This window comes from Petromyzon marinus, chromosome 18 (genome assembly GCF_048934315.1).
Source record: "Petromyzon marinus isolate PM22_M1 ecotype Great Lakes invasive population chromosome 18, UKy_Petmar_22M1.pri1.0, whole genome shotgun sequence".
In the NCBI taxonomy this organism is placed as follows: domain Eukaryota; kingdom Metazoa; phylum Chordata; class Hyperoartia; order Petromyzontiformes; family Petromyzontidae; genus Petromyzon; species Petromyzon marinus.
In genome coordinates this window covers 11,759,613-11,782,357 of record NC_133684.1, presented here as the reverse complement: position 1 = coordinate 11,782,357, position 22,745 = coordinate 11,759,613, and the positions used below count along the sequence as shown (strand labels likewise).

The 22,745-nt window shown below is 41.3% G+C and overlaps 1 protein-coding gene across 2 annotated transcripts in view; it reads right to left on the bottom strand.

Annotated features, from left to right (window-relative positions):
* The window catches only part of AASDH (aminoadipate-semialdehyde dehydrogenase), a 62,503-nt gene that overhangs the window by 29,994 nt on the left and 9,764 nt on the right, over positions 1-22,745 (bottom strand). For both annotated transcript variants that reach the window (XM_032956723.2, XM_032956722.2), the window contains exons 4-7: positions 18,758-19,290; positions 17,297-17,489; positions 13,739-13,974; positions 12,565-12,674 (exon numbers count right to left, since the gene is read on the bottom strand). In XM_032956723.2, coding sequence (XP_032812614.2) covers positions 12,565-12,674; positions 13,739-13,974; positions 17,297-17,489; positions 18,758-19,290 — 1,072 coding nt within the window. The remainder of the gene's footprint in view (positions 1-12,564; positions 12,675-13,738; positions 13,975-17,296; positions 17,490-18,757; positions 19,291-22,745) is intronic.

Genomic DNA, 22,745 nt, shown 5'->3' with positions numbered 1-22,745 from the left:
TTCGGCCACAACACAAGCGGCCTTCATCAGGTGAAGGGACGAGACTGTCTGGAGGACAGCGATGGAGTGAAAAAGCCACGCTCAGATCACGACCTTTAAGCTGTGTGAGAAGAAACAAAGTGCCTTGACAAAATAATTAGCATATAATTTAGCATTGAAATGGCTGAGTGATTAGCTTGTGACTGGTCACAGAAATGGCTATTAAAGTTAAAGCATACACATCCGCAAAGGCACCCCTTGACAAAGGAATTAGCATAGAATTTAGCATTGAAACAGCTAAGTTAAAGTATACACATCCGCAGAGGCACCCCTTGACAAAGGAATTAGCATAGAATTTAGCACTGAAATAGCTGAGTGATTAGCTTGTAACTGGTCACAGAAATAGCTATGTTAAAGTCAGAGTATATACATTCACCGAGGCACCTAGTACAAATCAAACAGGAGAATTTAGCATTGAAATAACTAGGCGAATTTAGCATTGAAATAACTGAGTGATTAGCTTGTGACTGGTCACAGAAATGGCTATGTTGAAGTCAAGGCCAACACATCTGAGCTATTCACAGTAACTGGGTATACAATACAATATATAATGAATACTATATAGTGAACCAATAAAAAAACTCAAATATAAATTACCTCAATGTTATCAATAAACTCTATATTCTCCAATCAGCTAAGCTACCAACAATAAGTCGTTATATATCACAATGCTATATGGCGAAAAAATGGGTGGATTCTTACCCTCAACTTTAGCAACACGGATAGCTACGGGTCCCGTTCAGACGGACGAGTTCATCAATGGTCGGAACAGAGGAGGGGGAGAGAGCCAGCTGCGAGACGCTGTTATACTCCATGTTTTAAACCATACCATTAACCGTGGTGTGAGAGATATTAAGAGTCAATGCCAGCGAAAGAGCTGCGGTCTGAAGGTCATCGTAAAATACAATTAATTAAGAACGGAAATGGTTTAAAACATCTTTCCAATGGTTACTAAGCCAGAACCCATCTTCTCGGTTGAAATTGTCTCTGTGCTTGTATATGTGAATGGCCTCATGAACGAATCTCTCATGGTAGCCGGTTGGTTTGCAAAGAACCTCCGTCTTGGAGAAGTCAATGTCATGTGAGCCCACTGAATTATAACAGTGATCTGCCACGGCAGAGGAGTTCGTTCTACCGTGTTTCAAGTCTGCTTTATGTTCGCGGATGCGGTCCGAGATATGTCGTTTGGTTTCTCCAATGTAGCTACTACCACAGAGGCACTTTAGTTTGTAAATGCCCAGGTACTGTATGTCTGGAACAGCATATTTTACAGATGGAACTAGGTCACGGATTTTATGTACTGTGTTGAATCGGACCTGGATCTTGTGTTTATTCAGGATTTTGGAGATATTTTTAGAGACCCCTGCAATGTAGGGTAAGGTGATGGTTTTGAGTGGCTCCACAAGAGGATCCTTCTTCATGACTGGAGTGATGGCTTTGTGGATTGTGTAGTCGGAGTAACCATTAGCCCTGAGAGCCTGGTGTACGTGCTTGAGTTCACTGGTAATGTGTTCCTGGTCGGAAAAGCATTGGGCTCTATGGTATAGAGTCTTGATGAGGGAGTTCTTCTGGGATGGATGGTGGTGGGAATCCGGTTTCAAGTAAGCATCTGTATGGGTAGCTTTCCTGTAGACAGAGTGGCTCATTGAACCATCATGTCTCATTTTAATGAAGACATCCAAGAAGGGTAGTTTGCCATCTTTTTCGACCTCCATGGTAAATCTGATGGCTGGGTGTATGGAATTGATGTGGTCGCGGAATTGGTCTAGAGCAGGCTGGCCATGTGGCCAGATGACAAAGGTGTCATCCACGTACCTCTTCCATAAGGTCGGGCGTAGAGTGGCAGTCTGGATGGCGTCAGTTTCAAATTCTTGGATGTCTTAATTAAAAGGAGACATGATGGTTCAATGAGCCACTCTGTCTACAGGAAAGCTACCCATACAGATGCTTACTTGAAACCGGATTCCCACCACCATCCATCCCAGAAGAACTCCCTCATCAAGACTCTATACCATAGAGCCCAATGCATTTCCAACCAGGAACACATTACCAGTGAACTCAAGCACGTACACCAGGCTCTCAAGGCTAATGGTTACTCCGACTACACAATCCGCAAAGCCATCACTCCAGTCATGAAGAAGGATCCTCTTGTGGAGCCACTCAAAACCATCACCTTACCCTACATTGCAGGGGTCACTAAAAAAATCTCCAAAATCCTGAATAAACACAAGATCCAGGTCCGATTCAACACGGTACATAAAATCCGTGACCTAGTTCCATCTGTAAAAGATGCTGTTCCAGACATACAGTACCCGGGCGTTTACAAACTAAAGTGCCTCTGTGGTAGTAGCTACATTGGAGAAACCAAACGACATATCTCGGACCGCATCCGCGAACATACAGCAGACTTGAAACACGGTAGAACGAACTCCTCTGCCGTGGCAGATCACTGTTATAATTCAGTGGGCTCACATGACATTGACTTCTCCAAGACGGAGGTTCTTTGCAAACCAACCGGCTACCATGAGAGATTCATTCATGAGGCCATTCACATATACAAGCACAAAGACAATTTCAACCGAGAAGATGGATTCTGGCTTAGTAATCATTGGAAAGATGTTTTAAACCATTTCCGTTCTTAATTAATTGTATTTTACGATGACCTTCAGACCGCAGCTCTTTCGCTGGCATTGACTCTTAATACCTCTCACACCACGGTTAATGGTATGGTTTACAACATGGAGTATAACAGCGCCTCGCAGCTGTCTCTCTCCCCCTCCTCTGTTCCGACCATGGATGAACTCGTCCGTCTGAACGGGACCTGTAGCTATCCGTGTTGCTAAAGTTGAGGGTAAGAATCCACCCATTTTTTCGCCATATAGCATTGTGATATATAATGACTTATTGTTGGTAGCTTAGCTGATTGGAGAATATAGAGTTTATTGATAACATTGAGGTAATTTATATTTTAGTTTTTTATTGGTTCACTATATAGTATTCATTATATATTGTATTGCATACCCAGTTACTGTGAATAGATCAGATGTGTAGGCCTTGACTTTAACATAGCCATTTCTGTGACCAGTCACAAGCTAATCACTCAGTTATTTCAATGCTAAATTCGCCTAGTTATTTCAATGCTAAATTCTCCTGTTTGATTTGTACTAGGTGCCTCGGTGAATGTATATGCTCTGACTTTAACATAGCTATTTCTGTGACCAGTTACAAGCTAATCACTCAGCTATTTCAATGCTAAATTCTATGCTAATTCCTTTGTCAAGGGGTGCCTCTGCAGATGTGTATACTTTAACTTAGCTGTTTCAATGCTAAATTCTATGCTAATTCCTTTTTCAAGGGGTGCCTTTGCGGATGTGTATGCTTTAACTTTAACATAGCCATTTCTGTGACCAGTCACAAGCTAATCACTCAGCCATTTCAATGCTAAATTATATGCTAATTCCTTTGTCAAGGCGCTTTGTTTCTTCTCACACAGCTTAAAGGTCGTGATCTGAGCGTGGCTTTTTCACTCCAGCGCTGTCCTCCAGACAGTCTCGTCCCTTCACCTGATGAAGGCCGCTTGTGTTGTGGCCGAAACGTCGTGAGAATATTATTGTGTTATTTTATTTTATCAATTTATTATTTTAGTCTCATTCTACGTGACTTTACCGAAAGAACCAAAGAAGATGTGTCCCTCTAACTTGCTGATCCTGTGCACCTACTGGACATCTGTGAAAATCGAGCTTCATTGCTCATCAGATTCCTCCTCCTGCAGTCTAAATAGATATTCTGATTCTGAAAATGACTTCTTTAAATTGTGACATATGGAACCTCATGCTCTTCATCTGAAAAAGTGTTTTATTCCTAGAATATCATTGTTTTTGTCACTGACACCTCCATATTATTGGTTCCATATATCTCTTTAAGGGTTACTACCATTTGTGAATGGCAAATCATCCATCTCCTTTGTGGTGCGTTTGTGCTCCCACTGCTTGCTCGGTCTTCAATCATCGTGCGATGTGTTCAGGTTTATTCTCCCCCCCCCCTAATAATAATCAGGTTTCTGTAGTCATTTTTTTCAGCATTTTCACCTCATTTCATATATCCCTTCTTCCTTGACATGTCTTCAATGGTTTCAGGCAATTTCTTCTCAGTTTTTTTAAACCTTAACTCCTCATTACCACTTTCTAAGCACGACCCATTACTATGCGCGTCACTGCATCATAAAAGGTGACAAGATCCATGTCATCATCTTGCTCCTCGGTGCATTTCAACACATTACTTTAGTATAAAATTGGTTGCCTCCTGACTTCTATTGAGGGAAAAAAGTATTTGATCCCCTGCTGATTTTGTACGTTTGCCCACTGACAAAGAAATGATCAGTCTATAATTTTAATGGTAGCTTTATTTGAACAGTGAGAGGCAGAATAACAACAAAAAAATCCAGAAAAACGCATGTCAAAAATGTTAGAAATTTATTTGCATTTTAATTATGGAAATAAGTATTTGACCCCCTCTCAATCAGAAAGATTTCTCGCTCCCAGGTGTCTTTTATCAGGTAACGAGCTGAGATCAGGAGCACACTCTTAAATAAAATAATGAAATAAAATAAGACAAAAAAATTCTCACGACGTTTGGGCCACAACACAACGTAACTTTACCGAAAGAACCAAAGAAGATGAATCCTTGCAGTCACGAAAGCTTTAAATCGAAATTTAACCGCCTCCTACGGGGAGGGATTCCACACAACCTTAAGATCATTCAACAGACTCTGGGACAAGAAGGCTCAACTAATCGAGTCTCTCACCTTTCTGAAGAGATGCCGCGACTCTAAGGTAATACCAACCGCATTTACACTAACCTCTGCTGCTGCGACTTCTCTCCTGCTTTGATATGTAAACTCCTTTGTCAAGGCGCTTCACGCCTCTCACCGAGCGTAAAAGACGCTACGAATCTTAGCAGCGCTCATTGAAGCACTGTCGTCCCGACAGTTCTGTCCTTTCACCTGAAGAAGGCTACTTGTGTTGTGGCCGAAACGTCGTGAGAATTTTATTGTCTTATTTTATTTTATTATTTTATTCTCATTCTACGTGACTTTACCGAAAGAACCAAAGAAGATGAACCCTTGCAGTCACGAAACCTTTAAATCGAAACCATCCCCACCGTCAAACATGGAGGTGGAAACATTATGCTTTGTGGGTGTTTTTATGCTAAGGGGACATGACAACTTCACCGCATCAAAGGGACGATGGACGGGGCCATGTACCGTCAAATCGTGGGTGAGAACCTCCTTCCCTCAGCCAGGGCATTGAAAATGGGTCGTGGATGGGTATTCCAGCATGACAATGACCCAAAACACACGGCCAAGGCAACAAAGGAGTGGCTCAAGAAGAAGCACATTAAGGTCCTGGAGTGGCCTAGTCAGTCTCCAGACCTTAGTCCCATAGAAAATATGTGGAGGGAGCTGAAGGTTCGAGTTGCCAAACGTCAGCCTCGAAACCTTAATGACTTGGAGAAGATCTGCAAAGAGGAGTGGGACAAAATCCCTCCTGAGATGTGTGCAAACCTGGTGGCCAACCACAAGAAACGTCTGACCTCTGTGATTGCCAACAAGGGTTTTGCCACCAAGTACTAAGTCATGTTTTGCAGAGGGGTCAAATACTTATTTCCCTCATTAAAATACAAATACATTTATAACATTTTGACATGCGTTTTTCTGGATTTTTTTGTTGTTATTCTGTCTCTCACTGTTCAAATAAACCCACCATTAAAATTATAGACTGATCATTTCTTTTGTCAGTGGGCAAACGTACAAAATCAGCAGGGGATCAAATGCTTTTTCCCCTCACTGTAAATGTTCATGTCAACTATCTTGGTTTTGCCTGCAGTAAGTTTTTGCCTCACTTTGGCGATGATGAAGTGCAACCTGCATCACGCCAGCCTGTGATTACTTCCGGTTGTTTTTTTTTTACTGAAACGCCTGGCAAATTTGGCTTTGGCTATGAGACTCAAATCACATCTCGTGTATAACTCCACCTCCTAGAGTCCTTGTTTGCAGGTGTCCGTGATTTGCACGCTCTCTGCTGGTTGTGAACTCTAGCTCGCCTCTTACTATTCACTCGTCAGTCATCCTCTTGTCTCTGCAACATTAAACTATTTTTGTGAGGAAAAAAGTATTTAATGATGATGTTTGAATGCCTTTTATCATTATTTAGACGTTTGCGAATTTAAGTTATACATCTTCAAGGCTTGCTGTTGGAGCATATTACATTATTTTAATTTGCAAAGCCTTTATGTATGTAAGCTCTATGACTATGTAACACAATGAAAGAACAAAAATAAGTGTTAAGGCATTGTCACGTTAAAGTGGATTTTAATATAGCATGTAAAAAATTACAAGAAAAGTTCCCCGTACAAATGTCCCCATTGTGAATATAAAACCAAATTGGCTATTCAGAATATGCTCTCAAAACTACCAAGGAGTGACTTTACAAGGTTAAACGAGAGCTTGTAAGCTCTTTTACCAACAGCGCAGCCCTAAAAGTGCCAATCAAATCAATAACAAAAACTCTATTGTACTGCATATGGTCGATAAAAAAATGAAATGTCTTCTGCATGATCTTTGATGACTCAAGCGACAGCAGTAAATGTTACAGACAAGTTGAAAAAGCCACGGTATAATAAATGTTTGAAGGTCATTTACAGCATAAATCAAAGATAATTATAATTTATAATAGAGTACATTGGTATTTGTGTCATTCATATAGGGGGCAAGGTAATAACTAAAGTGCTACATTCCGCATTGTCTGCAGTAGTTTCAGAGTAAGGGGTAAAATTGCGATGTTGATGTGTGTAATTCATCTTTAGTAATTTGGGGGTAAGTTTTAAAATTTGGCAATTTTCTAAAATGTACTCTGAAAATTACTTCATGGGGATTACACACTGTAGCAGCAATCATCAGCCCTCACTGGCAGACGAATGCCTTGCTCACAGGCCAGGTGCTGAGTCCCTGTGCTGCACAGAGACAGCTGCCACTGGGGGTGCTCTTCGAATTGTTCCAGATAAGGCACTTTGATTTGCACAGGCATTTAAGCGACACTATATAAATACAATGCTTAGTGTTAATTTAATAATGAATTGACGATTGTACTAACAAAAAGTGTTTCGGTCAGGTTATTCCTGTTACTAAAACCAAGTGTGGTTACCTTAAAAACAGCCAGATGAAGTAATGTAACATCTTCATAATAAAGGTTTTTGGGTTAGATCGCGTTATTTATAAATGTGTCGTAAACCCTCCACCACCCGACACGGCCAATCAGCAAAAAAAGCGTTACGTTGACAAAAGACAAATAGTTCACTACTTTAGCCCACCGGTGTGTTGAAGAGTGAATCCACAACATTTACAGTTTGAGTACGACGTTTCGCTGGTAATTACATCCAGCATCATCGGGCAATTCACCCGAATGGTAAAGCCCTCGCTTGCTCCCGGTCTTAAATAGAGCAGCAGGGTGACGTCATCATTTAACTCATTTCAGGTGCAGTGATTTGAGGTGGAGGGGGGGTATTGTAATTATATAATCGATTGATAATCAGTGAATGGTTATGATTAGTAATGAGTTGTAGATTAGTAATTAGTTCATATTCTTAGTTTTTTCGGTAAAGTCACGTTGAAGAGAAACAACAAAATAATAAAATATATATAACAATAAAAAATTCTCACGACGTTTCGACCATAACTCAAACGGTCATCTTCAGGTGTGTTGGTTTGCATAAATTTATTTTTAAACGGCGCATTTATTTATATATAAAAAAAGACGTTAGCGTCACGCGCAGCGATTTGGCAGTTTACCCAGGACTAGTTCATCTATATTTTGAAAAGAGGAGGGGGGAGACGAAATTTTATAATGTATGCTGTCTGAAAGCCAATGTAAGCATGAACAATCAATTAAGAACTGAAATGGTTTATCAAATCTTTCCAATGATTGCTAAGATAGAATCCATCTTCTCGGTTGAAATTGTCTCTGTGCTTGTATATGTGGATAGCCTCATGAACGAATCTCTCATGGAAGCCAGATGGCTTACAAAGAACCTCTGTCTTGGAAAAGTCAATGGCATGTGAGCCTACTGAATTAGAACAATGATCTGCTACGGCCGAGGTGTTGGTCCTACCGTGTTTAAGGTCTGCTTTGTGTTCACGAATGCGGTCCGAGACATGGCGTTTGGTTTCTCCAATGTAACTACTACCACAGAGGCAACTTAGTTTGTAGACACCAGGGTATTGTATGTCCGGAATCACATCTTTTACAGACAGAACCAGATCACGGATTTTATGTAATGTGTTGAAACGGACCTGGATCTTGTGATCTTGTGATCTGGTTCCGTCTGTAAAATATGTGATTCCGGACATACAATACCCTGGTGTCTACAAACTAAGTTGCCTCTGTGGTAGTAGTTACATTGGAGAAACCAAACGCCATGTCTCGGACCGCATTCGTGAACACAAAGCAGACCTTAAACACGGTAGGACCAACACCTCGGCCGTAGCAGATCATTGTTCTAATTCAGTAGGCTCACATGCCATTGACTTTTCCAAGACAGAGGTTCTTTGTAAGCCATCTGGCTTCCATGAGAGATTCGTTCATGAGGCTATCCACATATACAAGCACAGAGACAATTTCAACCGAGAAGATGGATTCTATCTTAGCAATCATTGGAAAGATTTGATAAACCATTTCAGTTCTTAATTGATTGTTCACGCTTACATTGGCTTTCAGACAGCATACATTATAAAATTTCGTCTCCCCCCTCCTCTTTTCAAAATATAGATGAACTAGTCCTGGGTAAACTGCCAAATCGCTGCGCGTGACGCTAACGTCTTTTTTTTATATATATATAAATAAATGCGCCGTTTAAAAATAAATGTATGCAAACCAACACACCTGAAGATGACCGTTTGAGTTATGGTCGAAACGTCGTGAGAATTTTTTATTGTTTTATATATATTTTATTATTTTGTTGTTTCTCTTCAACGTGACTTTACCGAAAAAACTAAGAATATGAATTACTGCAGTCACGAAAGCTTTAAATCAAAATTTAGTAATTAGTTGTAATGTGTGTTAGTGATGATATGCTACGTTAGTAATCCGTTAATTAGTATGTGTTTCCCCTATTCGGAATTGTAATATGTATTATTTAATAATACGCTTCCAAGCCGCACTAAGCCTGTAGCTGTCAGAGCGATTAAAGTTATTTCTATTCCTCTCAATTTCAATGGATTTTCTAATTAGTCTTTGCCAGTAATAATTCGTTTTATACAACATTTAAACGTTATCAAAATCAATTGAGTGTCCTTGTTGACAAGCATGTTCTGCCACTGCCGACAGTTGTGTTTGAGATAATTTAATATTTCTTTGATGTTCTTTTAGTCTTATGCTGATGTTACGTCCCGTCTGTCCAATATAGCATCTGCCACATAAACAATTAATCCGATATACACCTTCTGTTGATAATTTAGGTAATGCGTCTTTAGTGCAAGATACTAGTTTTTGAATTTTGTGTATTGTACCAAATCTTACAAGCACATATACAATTTCAACCAAGAAGATGGATTCTGGCTTAGCAATCATTGGAAAGATTTGATAAACCATTTCAGGTCTTAATTGATTGTCCACGCTTACAGTGGCTTTCAGACAGCATACATAAATTTTTTGTCTCCCCCCTCCTCTTTTCAGAACATAGATGGACTAGTCCTTCTAAATAAACTTCCAAATCGCTGCGCGTGGCGCTGACGTTTTTGTTTATAAATAAATACACCGTTTAAAAATAAATAAATTTATGCAAACCGACACACCTGATTACGACCGTTTGTGTTATGGTCGAAACGTCGTGAGAATTTTTATTGTTTTATATATATTATTATTTTATTGTTTCCCTTCAACATGACTTTACCGAAAGAGCAAAGAATATTAATTACTGCAGTCACGAAAGCTTTAAATCAAAACTTACTGTAATGTTTTGCTTTTGCAAAACACGGGCTAATTTGTCAGTTACTCCTGAGATATATGGAATTTTAATTGTTTTAACAATCTGATCGCTTTCAGCAGTGTTGCTTTGCGATCGTGATTTGGCATTCAGTGCTCTGTTAATGTGAGTATTATTGTAGCCATTCTGTCGTAATGCTTCTTTAACGTGTTTGATCTCTATCACTAGACTTTCACCATCTGACACTGTTTTAGCCCGATGTATGAGCGTCTTGATAAGAGAGGATTTCTGAGCTGGATGATGCAAATCTGCATTCAGATAGGCATCAGTGTGCGTTTGCTTTCTGTAAACTCTGTGTTATTTTACCGTTTAGGCCATGTCCAAGCAAAATATCTAGGAACGGGAGTGTGTTATTCACCTCCATTTCCATGGTGAATTGGATGGCCGGGTTTTGTGCATTGAGATGATTTAGAAAATCATTAAGTGTATCTTTACCATGTGGCCAGACAACCAAAGTGTCATCCACATATCTAAACCAAAAAGATGGTTTTAATGTGCTCGAGGCAAGTGCTCTTATTTCAAAATTTTCCATGTACAAATAACACACAGCGTTTACAGAAAGCAAACGCACACTGATGCCTATCTGAATGCAGATTCGCATTATCATCCAGCTCAGAAATCCTCTCTTATCAAGACGCTCATACATCGGGCTAAAACAGTGTCAGATGATGAAAGTCTAGTGAGAGAGATCAAACACACTAAAGAAGCACTACGACAGAATGGCTACAATAATGCTCAAATTAACAGAGCACTGAAAGCCAAATCACGATCGCAAAGCAAAACTGCTGAAAGCGATTAGATTGTTAAAACAATACAAATTCCATATATCTCAGGAGTAACTGACAAATTAGCCCGTGTTTTGCAAAAGCAAAACATTACAATAAGATTTGGTACAGTACATAAAATTCAAAAACTAGTATCTTGCACTAAAGACGCATTACCTAAATTATCAACAGAAGGTGTATATCGGATTAATTGTTTATGTGGCAGATGCTATATTGGACAGACGGGACGTAACATCAGCATAAGACTAAAAGAACATCAAAGAAATATTAAATTATCTCAAACACAACTGTCGGCAGTGGCAGAACATGCTTGTCAACAAGGACACTCAATTGATTTTGATAACGTTTAAGTGTTGTGTAAAACTAATTATTACTGGCAAAGACTAATTAGAGAATCCATTGAAATTGAGAGGAATAGAAATAACTTTAATCGCTCTGACAGCTACAGGCTTAGTGCGGCTTGGAAGCGTATTATTAAATAATACATATTACAATTCCTTATAGGGGAAACACATACTAATTAACAGATTACTAACGTAGCATATAATCACTAACACACATTACAACTAATTACTAATCTACAACTCATTACTAATCATAACCATTAACTGATTACCAATCGATTATATAATTACAATACCCCCCCTCCGCCTCAAATCACTGCACCTGAAATGAGTTAAATGATGATGTAACCCTGCTGCTCTATTTAAGACCGGGAGCAAGCGAGGGCTTTACCATTCTGGCAAAATGCCCGATGATGCTGGATGTAATTACCAGCGAAACGTCGTACTCAAACTGTAAATGTTGTGGATTCACTCTTCAACACACCGGTGGGCTAAAGTAGTGAACTATTTGTCTTTTGTCAACGTGACGCTTTTTTTGCTGATTGGCCGTGTCGGGTGGTGGAGGGTTACGACACATTTATAAATAACGCGATTTAACCCAAAAACCTTTATTATGAATAATATTGGTCGCGAAAGCCTACGTGTTAAAATGTAACATCTGTCTTGCAAACGCACTGCTGATTCCATTAACTTACCTCAAGAGCTTAGATTGTATAGTGGGTTTTTTTCTTCATGCAATTCTATTTTGGAACGGATAGTAACAAAGGTGGGTAATTTAATATGCATTAGGCTTTGTGGCCGGGGGAATATTATGGTTATGAATGAGCAGATAAAGACATGCCAGATGGGCTGAAGGACCCTCTTGACTTCAGTGAACGAACCGATAGTAAGACTGGAATATGAATGTGTAAATGCAAGTTCTCATCCATTTGTTGCGAGTACCTCCGCATGGACAAGCATTTAATAATTGCATAACGTATTCTCCTAATTATAAAACGCATTATTTTCAGCAATATTTTTGCATCAAGTGTTGGGGATGCATCTCATAATGCGGAGAGTAGATTGTCTTTCCAAAGATGTGTTTTAATTGAATTGTTCAAAATTGCCATCCAGCAGCGAATTAATAATCATCTTCCAGAAGACCTCTCTCGTCATTTCAAAGCAGATAATTCATCGTGATCTTTCGGAAGACTGCTCTCCATCGTACTGTATTCTCCCAATTATAATCTACACTTTTTTTTTCAGAATGACCCCAAAGTTTGGGATACGTCGGAGTCTCCAGTGCATCATTATCCAGAGAATAAAGTACATCTCTGTCAGCAGTGTGAACGTACTGCTCAGCTATCCCGAGTACTCACCAATGTATATCTGCCCTTGCCCATGGTGCAGAACCAGCCCTGCCCCATCCCTCACCTCCACGCGGGTGCCCAGCAGGGGTTTTCCAACAGGGACGGCGCACTGCTCGCACCTAAAAAAATGGAGAGATGGAGATCGCTTCGTCAGCCCGATTGGGCTACTGGGACACGTGCTCCTTGGTATAGTCATTATAGGATGCTGACTGACAAGCAGCCAGCACTATGGCCTGCCATCTATGATTTTCTAAAAGTTATTAACTCCACCTTTACATTTCGAGCATTAACAATCCCCAGGCAACATATTATGACCATTACTCTTGTAAGCAGGAGCTCCTTAAATCAAAAGGAAAAGATTGCTGGGTTTTGAGACTTCAGGGCAAGTGCTGCTAATGAGCACATGCTTAGAATAATCACACAAGGAAGAGGTGGTGTGGCCTGGACCACACCTTCGCCACCTGTCTTCTCCCCTGTGCTGATGTTCACACTCTACACCAGTTACCCATGTAAGGCTGATAGATAAATTGGATTCTTACGACAAGTTCAGAGCTAGGGCACAATGGACTGAAATTTTTGCTCTCCTGCCAAATGTCAAATTCCTAATGCAGTAGCCTGCTGGATCTGCAGAATAATAAAGGCTTAGTGATGTAGTAAAATCAAGAAGCAGAGATTAGTAAGATATGCAATGGGAGAGATGCATCGAGACACCAGAATATAAAGTAGATATATGTATTCATTAGAGATAGGACAATATGTGCATAAGATATGGAAAAGTTACGTATTCAAGAGACAAAATAAAGTACAGATATATTCATAATACTGTATATAGTATATCACTTGTAGATGTATTCCAAAGAAATAGAAGAGAAGGGAGAGATTTGTATTCAGGTAAAAGATCAAGAGGTTAGCAAGGTAGGCAGCGGAGTGGCACCCTGAGGTGCGTTGACCAAGGGAAGACATAACAGCCAGATGGTGGGATACTCCAGGAGGTACCTTGGCGGTATCATCTTTGCAAAAACTGCAGCAAATAGAAGAAATTAGGCATCTGGCACATTGTGTTGGCATCAATGTCCTTGCTGCCTCCGTATATACGTGTATACGGTGGCTGCTAGCCCCATCAACGGTTATCTCCCGGCACCCCAACACCCGTGAGCGTTCGTATGTATGAAGTCGTGCATACCCCGGCAGCAGATGCTGTGTCGGGATTTCGTGGCACGTGGCCCAGCATGACACCTCAGTGATGCCGTACAGGTTGAAGAGTCGCGTGCGGTTGCCCATCGACTTCCAGGTGCGCAGCACGGACAGTGGTGGAAACGGCTCCCCGCCCAGCGCCAGCACCCGCAGCGGGGACCCGCACGCCAGCACCACATCACGCAGCATGGCTGCCCCGAACCGCCGCAGCAAAGTCGGTGTGGCCTGAAAAACACACCATCACGCTGTTGCCATGCGACCACACACGGGTGGTGGTGGGAGGCATGGAACGCTGCACCTGGGTCAGTGTGGTCTGTTCACCCGCACATACTTTGGTGTGGCACATGCGGCTCGTAGCGGTGAGGCACACGCACCACAGCTGTAGGGTCACCGTGACCGTAGCATAAGTAATTGTGGCATTAAGACTGAACAATCATCTGCCTAACCAATGCGATAATTAACCCTTGGTCTCACTACACTACTGTGGGTGCCATGGGCATTAAAGTGGGTAGGTATCCAGCAGTCGGTGACCAGAGGAACGACATTCAACCACGTTATGGGATAATGCAAAGTCAGACCTCGGAGGTCATGTGTTGACTACGCAACAAGTACAGAATGTAACCGAATGAAGTAGGAGATTCCAATATACAATGGTATCAATGGAAATGGTCAGACCTCCTGACCTTGTGTGTATATATAACGATATTATTGCGTTGCTGATAGTGAGCACCAACTGGCTGGCACTGCATACTGTACTCTGATACCACAAGCAAAGTATATATGTATGTTAAACTTCTTTGCGAATCGGAGGTGTGGGGGAAGGACAAAACAAACTACACACAAAAAGCAGTTCTAAAGAAATTCGATTTGAATACAGATTTAAAAGTTCATAGCTCCAGTGGCTTCCTTATATCAGAAGGAAGAGCGTTCCCAGACGGCCACAGAAGCACATCTGCGATGCAGTTACCGACTTTGTATGATGGCCAGCCAAAAGCCGCCGCGAGGATGACCAGAGTTCGCGTGATGGTTTATGCTCCTTGACGTGACCTACAGCCTTTGCTTTCCAATGCCATTGCGTATCACTTAATACCGGGAACTCATTTTAGGTCGAGTTAATCTCTTGGAGGCTCACACCAAATTTAGATAATAATTGCAACTGGTGCTATACATTGCCAGGCATTAAACGTGGGTCACTGAGATCGTACCAGTGTGAAAATCGCCAAGCCGACACTCCACGCAAGTAAACAAGCACGTACACACGTGCGTGCACACACGAGGACACCCGGCATATGGGCAATCCAATATTCCACAACGATGCATCATGCCTTAGCAGGTGTAAATATACCGTATATGGCGTTTTGCACTCGTAATTCAACTTTTCGATTAACATCTCTTTCTCTCCCTTGCCTCCATTCCCCACTCAAGTGCTGGCATTGGCACTTAGCCAGACGCATTACTCATTTGCTGGACTCATGGGCACTGATGCATGACGGGCAGCTCGTCTGTGAATGTGAAGTGATTCAAAACAAATGCCATTTCACTTAATCTTCATTTTCTACTAGGCCAGAGGGAAAATTGAAATTTAAAGCCATTGCGTCCAGAGGAGTTTAAATTCAAGAGGCAGGGGCTGTTGCGCCACCGTGTAAACAGGTACCATCAGTAGCATTCGTATTTACAGAAGGGTAATGATGCATCTGCAAAATGAATACATTTAAAAAATTAAACACAAGGCATGTTACTTGCTTATGACCTGAAACGGTCACGTCTTTTAAAATTTGATTACAAATCCACTTTCATTTTTTTTACATATTGCAGCTAAATTGGCTGATGTGCAGGTGAATGCATGAACATGTTATCCGTATGGTAATGTCTGGTTTAATGATTACGCGCCACCATTACTTCTCATTTTATGTGGTCATTTGTTTAATGGGTCTTAAAACACAGCAGTACCGCTCACTGCTATGCATTTTTGAATTGTGTACATTGTACGTGGTTTCAAATAATAATTGTAACGTAAGTTAGCCTGAATGTCATTGATTTTCTATCTCACCATCAGAACATGTATGTTCTTGTGTTCTAGCGACTGGTAGACCAGTGCTAATTTGAAGGTATTATCATGCATTATCCTTTTTCAGCACATTGTAAATCACGGTTACAAACTTGCAGCATAATCGCATTTGAAGAAATTAAATGAATCACGTAATCTTTAAGAACATCCCACTTCCACTTGGCAAGTGATACATTCCCATAAAGCAGTGTAGCTGATGGGATGCTTTAAAAATATGTTTTATATGGAATGATGGATACATGTGGAAAGCCTTCTGTCTACTTGTTAATTTCGTTATAGTCTCCACAAGCAAGGAAAATGCCACCCAAAAGATAATATATGCGAAATTTGGTAAAATTGCTAAGAAAACAAGAAATCAAAGTACACATCACAAATTATTAAAAATATCAAACAAAAACAATGGGCGCAAGTAACGAAAAAAAAGAACGTTGATGATTGGTATCTCACAAATAGGACGTTTAAGGAGAATGATGGAACCATAACACACGAGTCAGAATCTTATCATTAGTGGAGGACATATATACAGATCTCGACAGCAACAAGAAAAAACATCAATATCATAGAAATCCAAGATTTTTCAGAAAGTGGACAAACATGGAAGCACCACAGCAGAGACTGAGAAGCAGGCCTAGGAAGGGGTAGTTCTGAGTGGTGAACCAGGATGTAAAGGACTGTGGAGTGGATGTGGAGATGGTGGTCCAGGACAGGAATGAGTTGAGAAGAGGAGCAGGAAGGCAGCTGACCCCATACATGAGAGGACATTTCTAGGAAGTCAATATTAATGGCAAATTTGGGAAGTTGTTTTTTTTCGTCTTGTGGCTGCCCACCACTGCCAATGCAATACCTTAATTTTGTCAAGTTATTCAACGAAGTTCCAGAACAAAGTGTTGAAATATTGAAGCAATGAGAGTCACTTTGTTGCTGTAGCCATATTAAGTGAATGTAGAAAAACAGTAGTTATGTAATATTATCATCAGGTCACGTTTGTATTGCCTCTGTTGGTGACCCTAAAAGCCAGGGGTAAAAATGACACATTCCCACAGCAGAGACCAGTCTCTATAGGATGACCACTGTTACTTCCCAATTTGTGACATGCCGTAGGGATGATGGGCTAAGCCGGACCCAAATTGGTATTATAACTCACAAGCTTCCAAATTGCCCTTAAGTCTAAAACAGATTTTGTTCGTGCATTTGGTGAAGGCCAAATTATACCGGTTAGTGACCCTAAACACACTTCTGGCAATTGACATAAACATGGGAATTACGTTTGCAAGTAGCATCACGCTTGTGCGGAACCATTAACCAATTTTTATATAATGAAGTAAACCTGCTGGCAAGTGGAGCTTGAGGGCAGCGTGCAATAGTATTAAGCAATGGAATGGGGAAGTGTCCAGATGGCCTCATTACAGCGTTGACCTTGGTGTAACTGTGCTTGCTTGCGTGCGTGGCGGGCTGGGGGTATGGGGGGGGGGGGTGCACCTGCAAGACAGTAGCCCGGCTGCGCTGGAACAGCACGCGCTGCAGGTCGCGGGGGCTTCTGCGCACGTATGGCGGCACCAGCAGCAGCATCGCGCCACTTGCCAGCGCCACAAACAGCTCCACCACCGAGGGGTCGAAGGTCAGTGCTGACACCAGCACCACCACATCCTCCGGCGACATCGCGAACAGGGACCTCGAAGTGGACACGCGGGCAATTGCCGTGAAATTGCCCAACGCTCAATTGTTGCTCATTGTCCAATTTGGTGCCGTACGCCGATGCATCAGTGACCCCTTGGCACCGATTCATAGATCCAGCTTCAGAGAGACAAGCTGACATGCTTTAGAAGGTAATCTTATACGCACAAGTCTGAACAGAATGGGACACATTACCGATTCAATAGGTACTGCAAATTTACAAGTGTGCCGCTCAAATATACGTGAAGTGATAAACCATATTTATATCTGTGACCTGGACATCTGAAAAGCAGTTGGCTGATGAATGAATATTCTAATTCAAATACCTCGTGGTTTACTATGGCCAATTGTTAAAAGGTTAATTAGTTATTTTGGGTGCTTAGGATCAGTGTCTTGTCATGTGGAAAGACTGGCCCCACCATAGGCACATAGAATTTCCACAACAATAATGAGTACTGCCCCAGGCTTATTTGAGCATGCAGATGATTTGACCTTGAAGAACATTTTAATTATAAAAAGGGAATGTGGTCTACTGTGCATTTTTTATTTAAATGAGACCTCCAAGAATCTGTAATGTATTTTTTTTTCCTTTTTGACACACCGTTTTGTCTTATCAATTTTATAGACCATCACGCAAACTCCGGTCATCCTCACAGCGGCTTTTGGTTAGCCATCGAACAAAAGAAGTCAATGCATCGCACACTTTCAGATGCGCTTCTGCGGCTGTTTAGAATGCTCTTCCTTCTGATATTAGGAAGCCACTGGAGCAGAGGAATGCACTTTTAAATCAAGATTGAACTCAAATCTTTAGAACTGCTTTTTGTGTTTAGTTTATCGTTCTTCCCCGCACCGCCGATTAGCACGGTTGGCTACATACGTTGCAAAGGAAGGTCAACACTGTACTGTCAATGCCGTGTTATGAGATGAAGATATATCCACTCGGTATTACGAACGCCCTACTATAGATCACCAAATTATTTATCACATGGCAGTTGAACTGAAATTTTGTCCATTTGGGTAAAAAAATACATGTATTTGGATGGGTTTTTGCAATCATAGGTGTCTGAGCTGAGACCATCAACTCTCTATACTTGAGAACCCAGTTTAATCATGGGTGGCTCACTGGATTTGAGCCCAGGAGTTCAGCAATTTATAACACTAGTCGCTGGTGCCGGAATGTTTTACTGCAATTACTTCCTGTTGCTTTAGGTTGCTCTCGTCGAAATGCACGCATCTTCCATGGGCCATCGCAGTAAAGGCACTCACCGTAGGTGCGTGATGTTGGGCACAATGCAAGCATGGGGCACATGCACAATCTTCGGGGGGCCCGTTGTGCCGGAGGTGTGGAGCACATAGGCGATGGCGTCTGACCTCACAACGCCTCCCTCCTTCCAATGGTCAGGCCTGCAGGTGGCCTCCTTATCATCCTCATCAGCCCCTTCCGTGACCACACTGGGCTGTTTCGACCCAAGAATGGAACTGTCAAAGTCAGGGCATACTTTGCCATACACAGCAGAGTCCTGGTCAGGGCAGTCTGTACCAACGCCTCTTGTCCCTGAATTTTCACGACAAAGGGTTCGCTGGCTGTCTCGATTGTGTGCTGGAGCTTCAGTACGGTTGGAATGCTCCCTTGTGTCTCCTGCCTGAATATCTGCCATGTGTGTTGTAGGAAGGGCTTCCTTCCACTCAATTCTGACCAACCCAAGACTGAGCCCCAAGCTTTTGGAGTCATCTTCTGTGCTCTTCTCACCACCAATGCAGAAGACCTCCAACCATTCCTGGAACTGAATGCGGAATGCCTAAACACGTACAATAACAGGCATGGAAACAGAAACACTTGCATGAACTAAACACGCCATGTTTGTTAGACTGGCAATGCCTCCCAGAGTTTCAGACAATTATTCTTGATATTTTTGCATTTCCCTTTTCCAGTGCACCATCCATTATTATGCTAGTTGTCACCATATTTAAACTGGTCACATCCTTTATGCTCTACCTCATGACCTAGATTTATTCATGTTAACTAGCTTGTTCTTGTCTGTAATTAGCTTTGTCCTCGCTTTGGCAAATGACGAAGCATGATTTGCATCGCATCAGTCGGTGATCACGAGCTGTGTTGAACTTGTTGGGAACAGACATCTCTGACAAAGCGTGGTTTGTCTTGATCAGTTACTCTAACCTCATGGAACACAGATTCTCAAGCACTCATTTGCATTTAGAGGAACTATTTCACTGTTGGCCATCATCTTGCCTCAGTTTTGTTACTGAAGCAGCTATTAATCATTTTACTTAAGTGCTTTTTTAATGAGAAATTGGAAAAATTAAATTTTCTTCATCATATAATAAGCTGGGCTGTTGGGAGCTTGTGTTACCAATATTCTGGCAGTCCATGGCACTGCAGAGCCCCGTAAATGTGCTGATTACTAAATTTGGATGATTACCAGTTATTCTAACATTTAATGTATATGCAGTGACATATCTTTCCTCAAATATCTTAATCTATTTCCCAGGAATCAATGGGCATCACATTTTGTTAAAAAGGGCACGTTGCAGTTAGTGCAAGAAATCCATGAAGTAACTTTTTGTGAAAACCATTAATTATTGAAATTGATATTCTAAACTTCACCTTGCACTTTTATAAACCAACGCCGTTGCACGATCCAGAAACTGCTATTCCAGCCCACTCTGTATGCATCATGTCGACAAGAAGATATCTATAATACAGGCTGCAAAGAGTAGTGTGTGCATTCAAAACCCATGCTACCATAGTCTAAATATTGAATGGCTGTACGGATGTCTATTTCTGGGTTGTTTTCATTGCTGTCTCAGTGGGTTTCCACTTGGTTAAAGGAAATAAGTTTCTGTTTATAGTGTATTGCAATACATTGTAGACAGAATTTCATAATTTATTCTAATCTTGGCTACATTGCAAAATGTATTTTTAAATCGCTTGGAATAATCTTCTGTGATTGCTAGCCAAAGCTCATTAGTAAATGTGGCACAAAACATTAAACACAGATTCTCCTTCAGACCGCAGCTCTTTCGCTGGCATTGACTCTTAATACCTCTCACACCACGGTTAATGGTATGGTTTACAACATGGAGTATAACAGCACCTCGCAGCTGTCTCTCTCCCCCTCCTCTGTTCCGACCATGGATGAACTCGTCCGTCTGAACGGGACCCGTAGCTATCCGTGTTGCTAAAGTTGAGGGTAAGAATCCACCCATTTTTTCGCCATATAGCATTGTGATATATAACGACTTATTGTTGGTAGCTTAGCTGATTGGAGAATATATAGAGTTTATTGATAACATTGAGGTAATTTATATTTTAGTTTTTTATTGGTTCACTATATAGTATTCATTATATATTGTATTGTATACCCAGTGACTGTGAATAGATCAGATGTGTAGGCCTTGACTTCAACATAGCCATTTCTGTGACCAGTCACAAGCTAATCACTCAGTTATTTCAATGCTAAATTCGCCTAGTTATTTCAATGCTAAATTCTCCTGTTTGATTTGTACTAGGTGCCTCTGTGAATGTGTATGCTCTGACTTTAAAATAGCTATTTCTGTGACCAGTTACAAGCTAATCACTCAGCTATTTCAATGCTAAATTCTATGCTAATTCCTTTGTCAAGGGGTGCCTCTGCGGATGTGTATGCTTTAACTTTAACATAGCCATTTCTGTGACCAGTCACAAGCTAATCACTCAGCCATTTAAATGCTAAATTCTATGCTAATTCCTTTGTCAAGGCGCTTTGTTTCTTCTCACACAGCTTAAAGGTCGCGATCTGAGCATGGCTTAGTCCCCCCCCCCAACCCATTGATTTGAACTCGCAACCTTCCGATTGCAAGCCGCACGCTCTTCCATTATGCTACCTGGCTGGTTTATACTCTTTGGTTCTTTCGGTAAAGTCACGTAGGCATAAAATAAAATATGACGTTTCGATCGCAACACAAGCAATCATCAGCAGGTGGGAAACCACAGTAAGAAACATTTTATTGATGAAGTGGGAGAGATATGCTGTGGTAAGAGGTTATATAGGTGAGAAAGGGGGGAGGGGCAAGGGGGGGAGAGAGAGGGGGGGTGTGGGGTAGGGGAGCGCTGCGTGGAATGCTAGGAGAGGGACGTGAAGCTGGACGGGGGAATTGGGCGGGGTTGGAAGTGGGAGGCCGAGAAAGCTGGGGATGCGGGGGGGAGAAGTTAACTCGGAGAGAGAGGGGAGGGTTGTGGGGTAGGGGCTCATAGGATCAATCAGCTTCACGTCCCTGTCCTAGCGTTCCACGCAGCGCTCCCCCTCTCCCCCCCTTGCCCCTCCCCCCTCTCTTACCTATATAACCTCTTACCACGGAATCTCTCTCCCACTTCAGCAAAAACATTTTTCTTGCTGTGGTTTCCCACCTGATGATGATTGCTTGCGTTGCGATCGAAACGTCGTGATTTATTTTATTTTATACCTATGTGACTTTACCGAAAGAACCAAAGAGTATGGATTCCTGCAGTCACGAAAGCTTCAAATCTAGATTGGCTGGATTATATTTATATTTTTACAAAACGTACATGAAATGCGAAAATCCAAAAATATCTTATACTATTCTCACTTTTTTACTGTACGAGAATAAGAAAAAAATTGACAAAAATCTATCTCTTTATCAGAACAGTTTCTATAGCAGGAAAAAGTGCATCTGTAATGGTAAGTGTCATCATACAGGCAGATTCCCAGCATCGAAGATACATGCGCAGTAATACACATGAAGGCTGTACGCAATTGTAGTTTAAAAAAACAACTTACAATCAGCAGTAGTCTCAGTATAAGACTGGATAATTCATTATAGTTTTCAAGTACAACTGCATAAAAAGCAGAGTTTGCATAGGTTTAAAATGTAAATAAATAGCAAGCAATTACACTGCCGTTGGGTTGCTTTGTCCTGGTATGTGCCATTGTTGGCTCAATGTACAGCGCACCACATGACTGCATAGTCGTTATGATAGGGTTTCATTGTATAGTTGTAATAGCTTTTCAGTTCAATGTATGAATGGAATATAAACAGCTGATGCATTTCGTCAACTGGCTCTTTGCAATGCAATGTCGCAAATAATTCCTACAACTGTGATTGCAACAATTGTGAGGACAATGATTCGACAAGGGAACAACATTTTAAAAACATTTAAAGTTAAAAAAAATTTGTATCTGACTGGTCTGAATAAACCAAAACTCAAATTCAGCAGTGTTCACCTGTGGGGTCA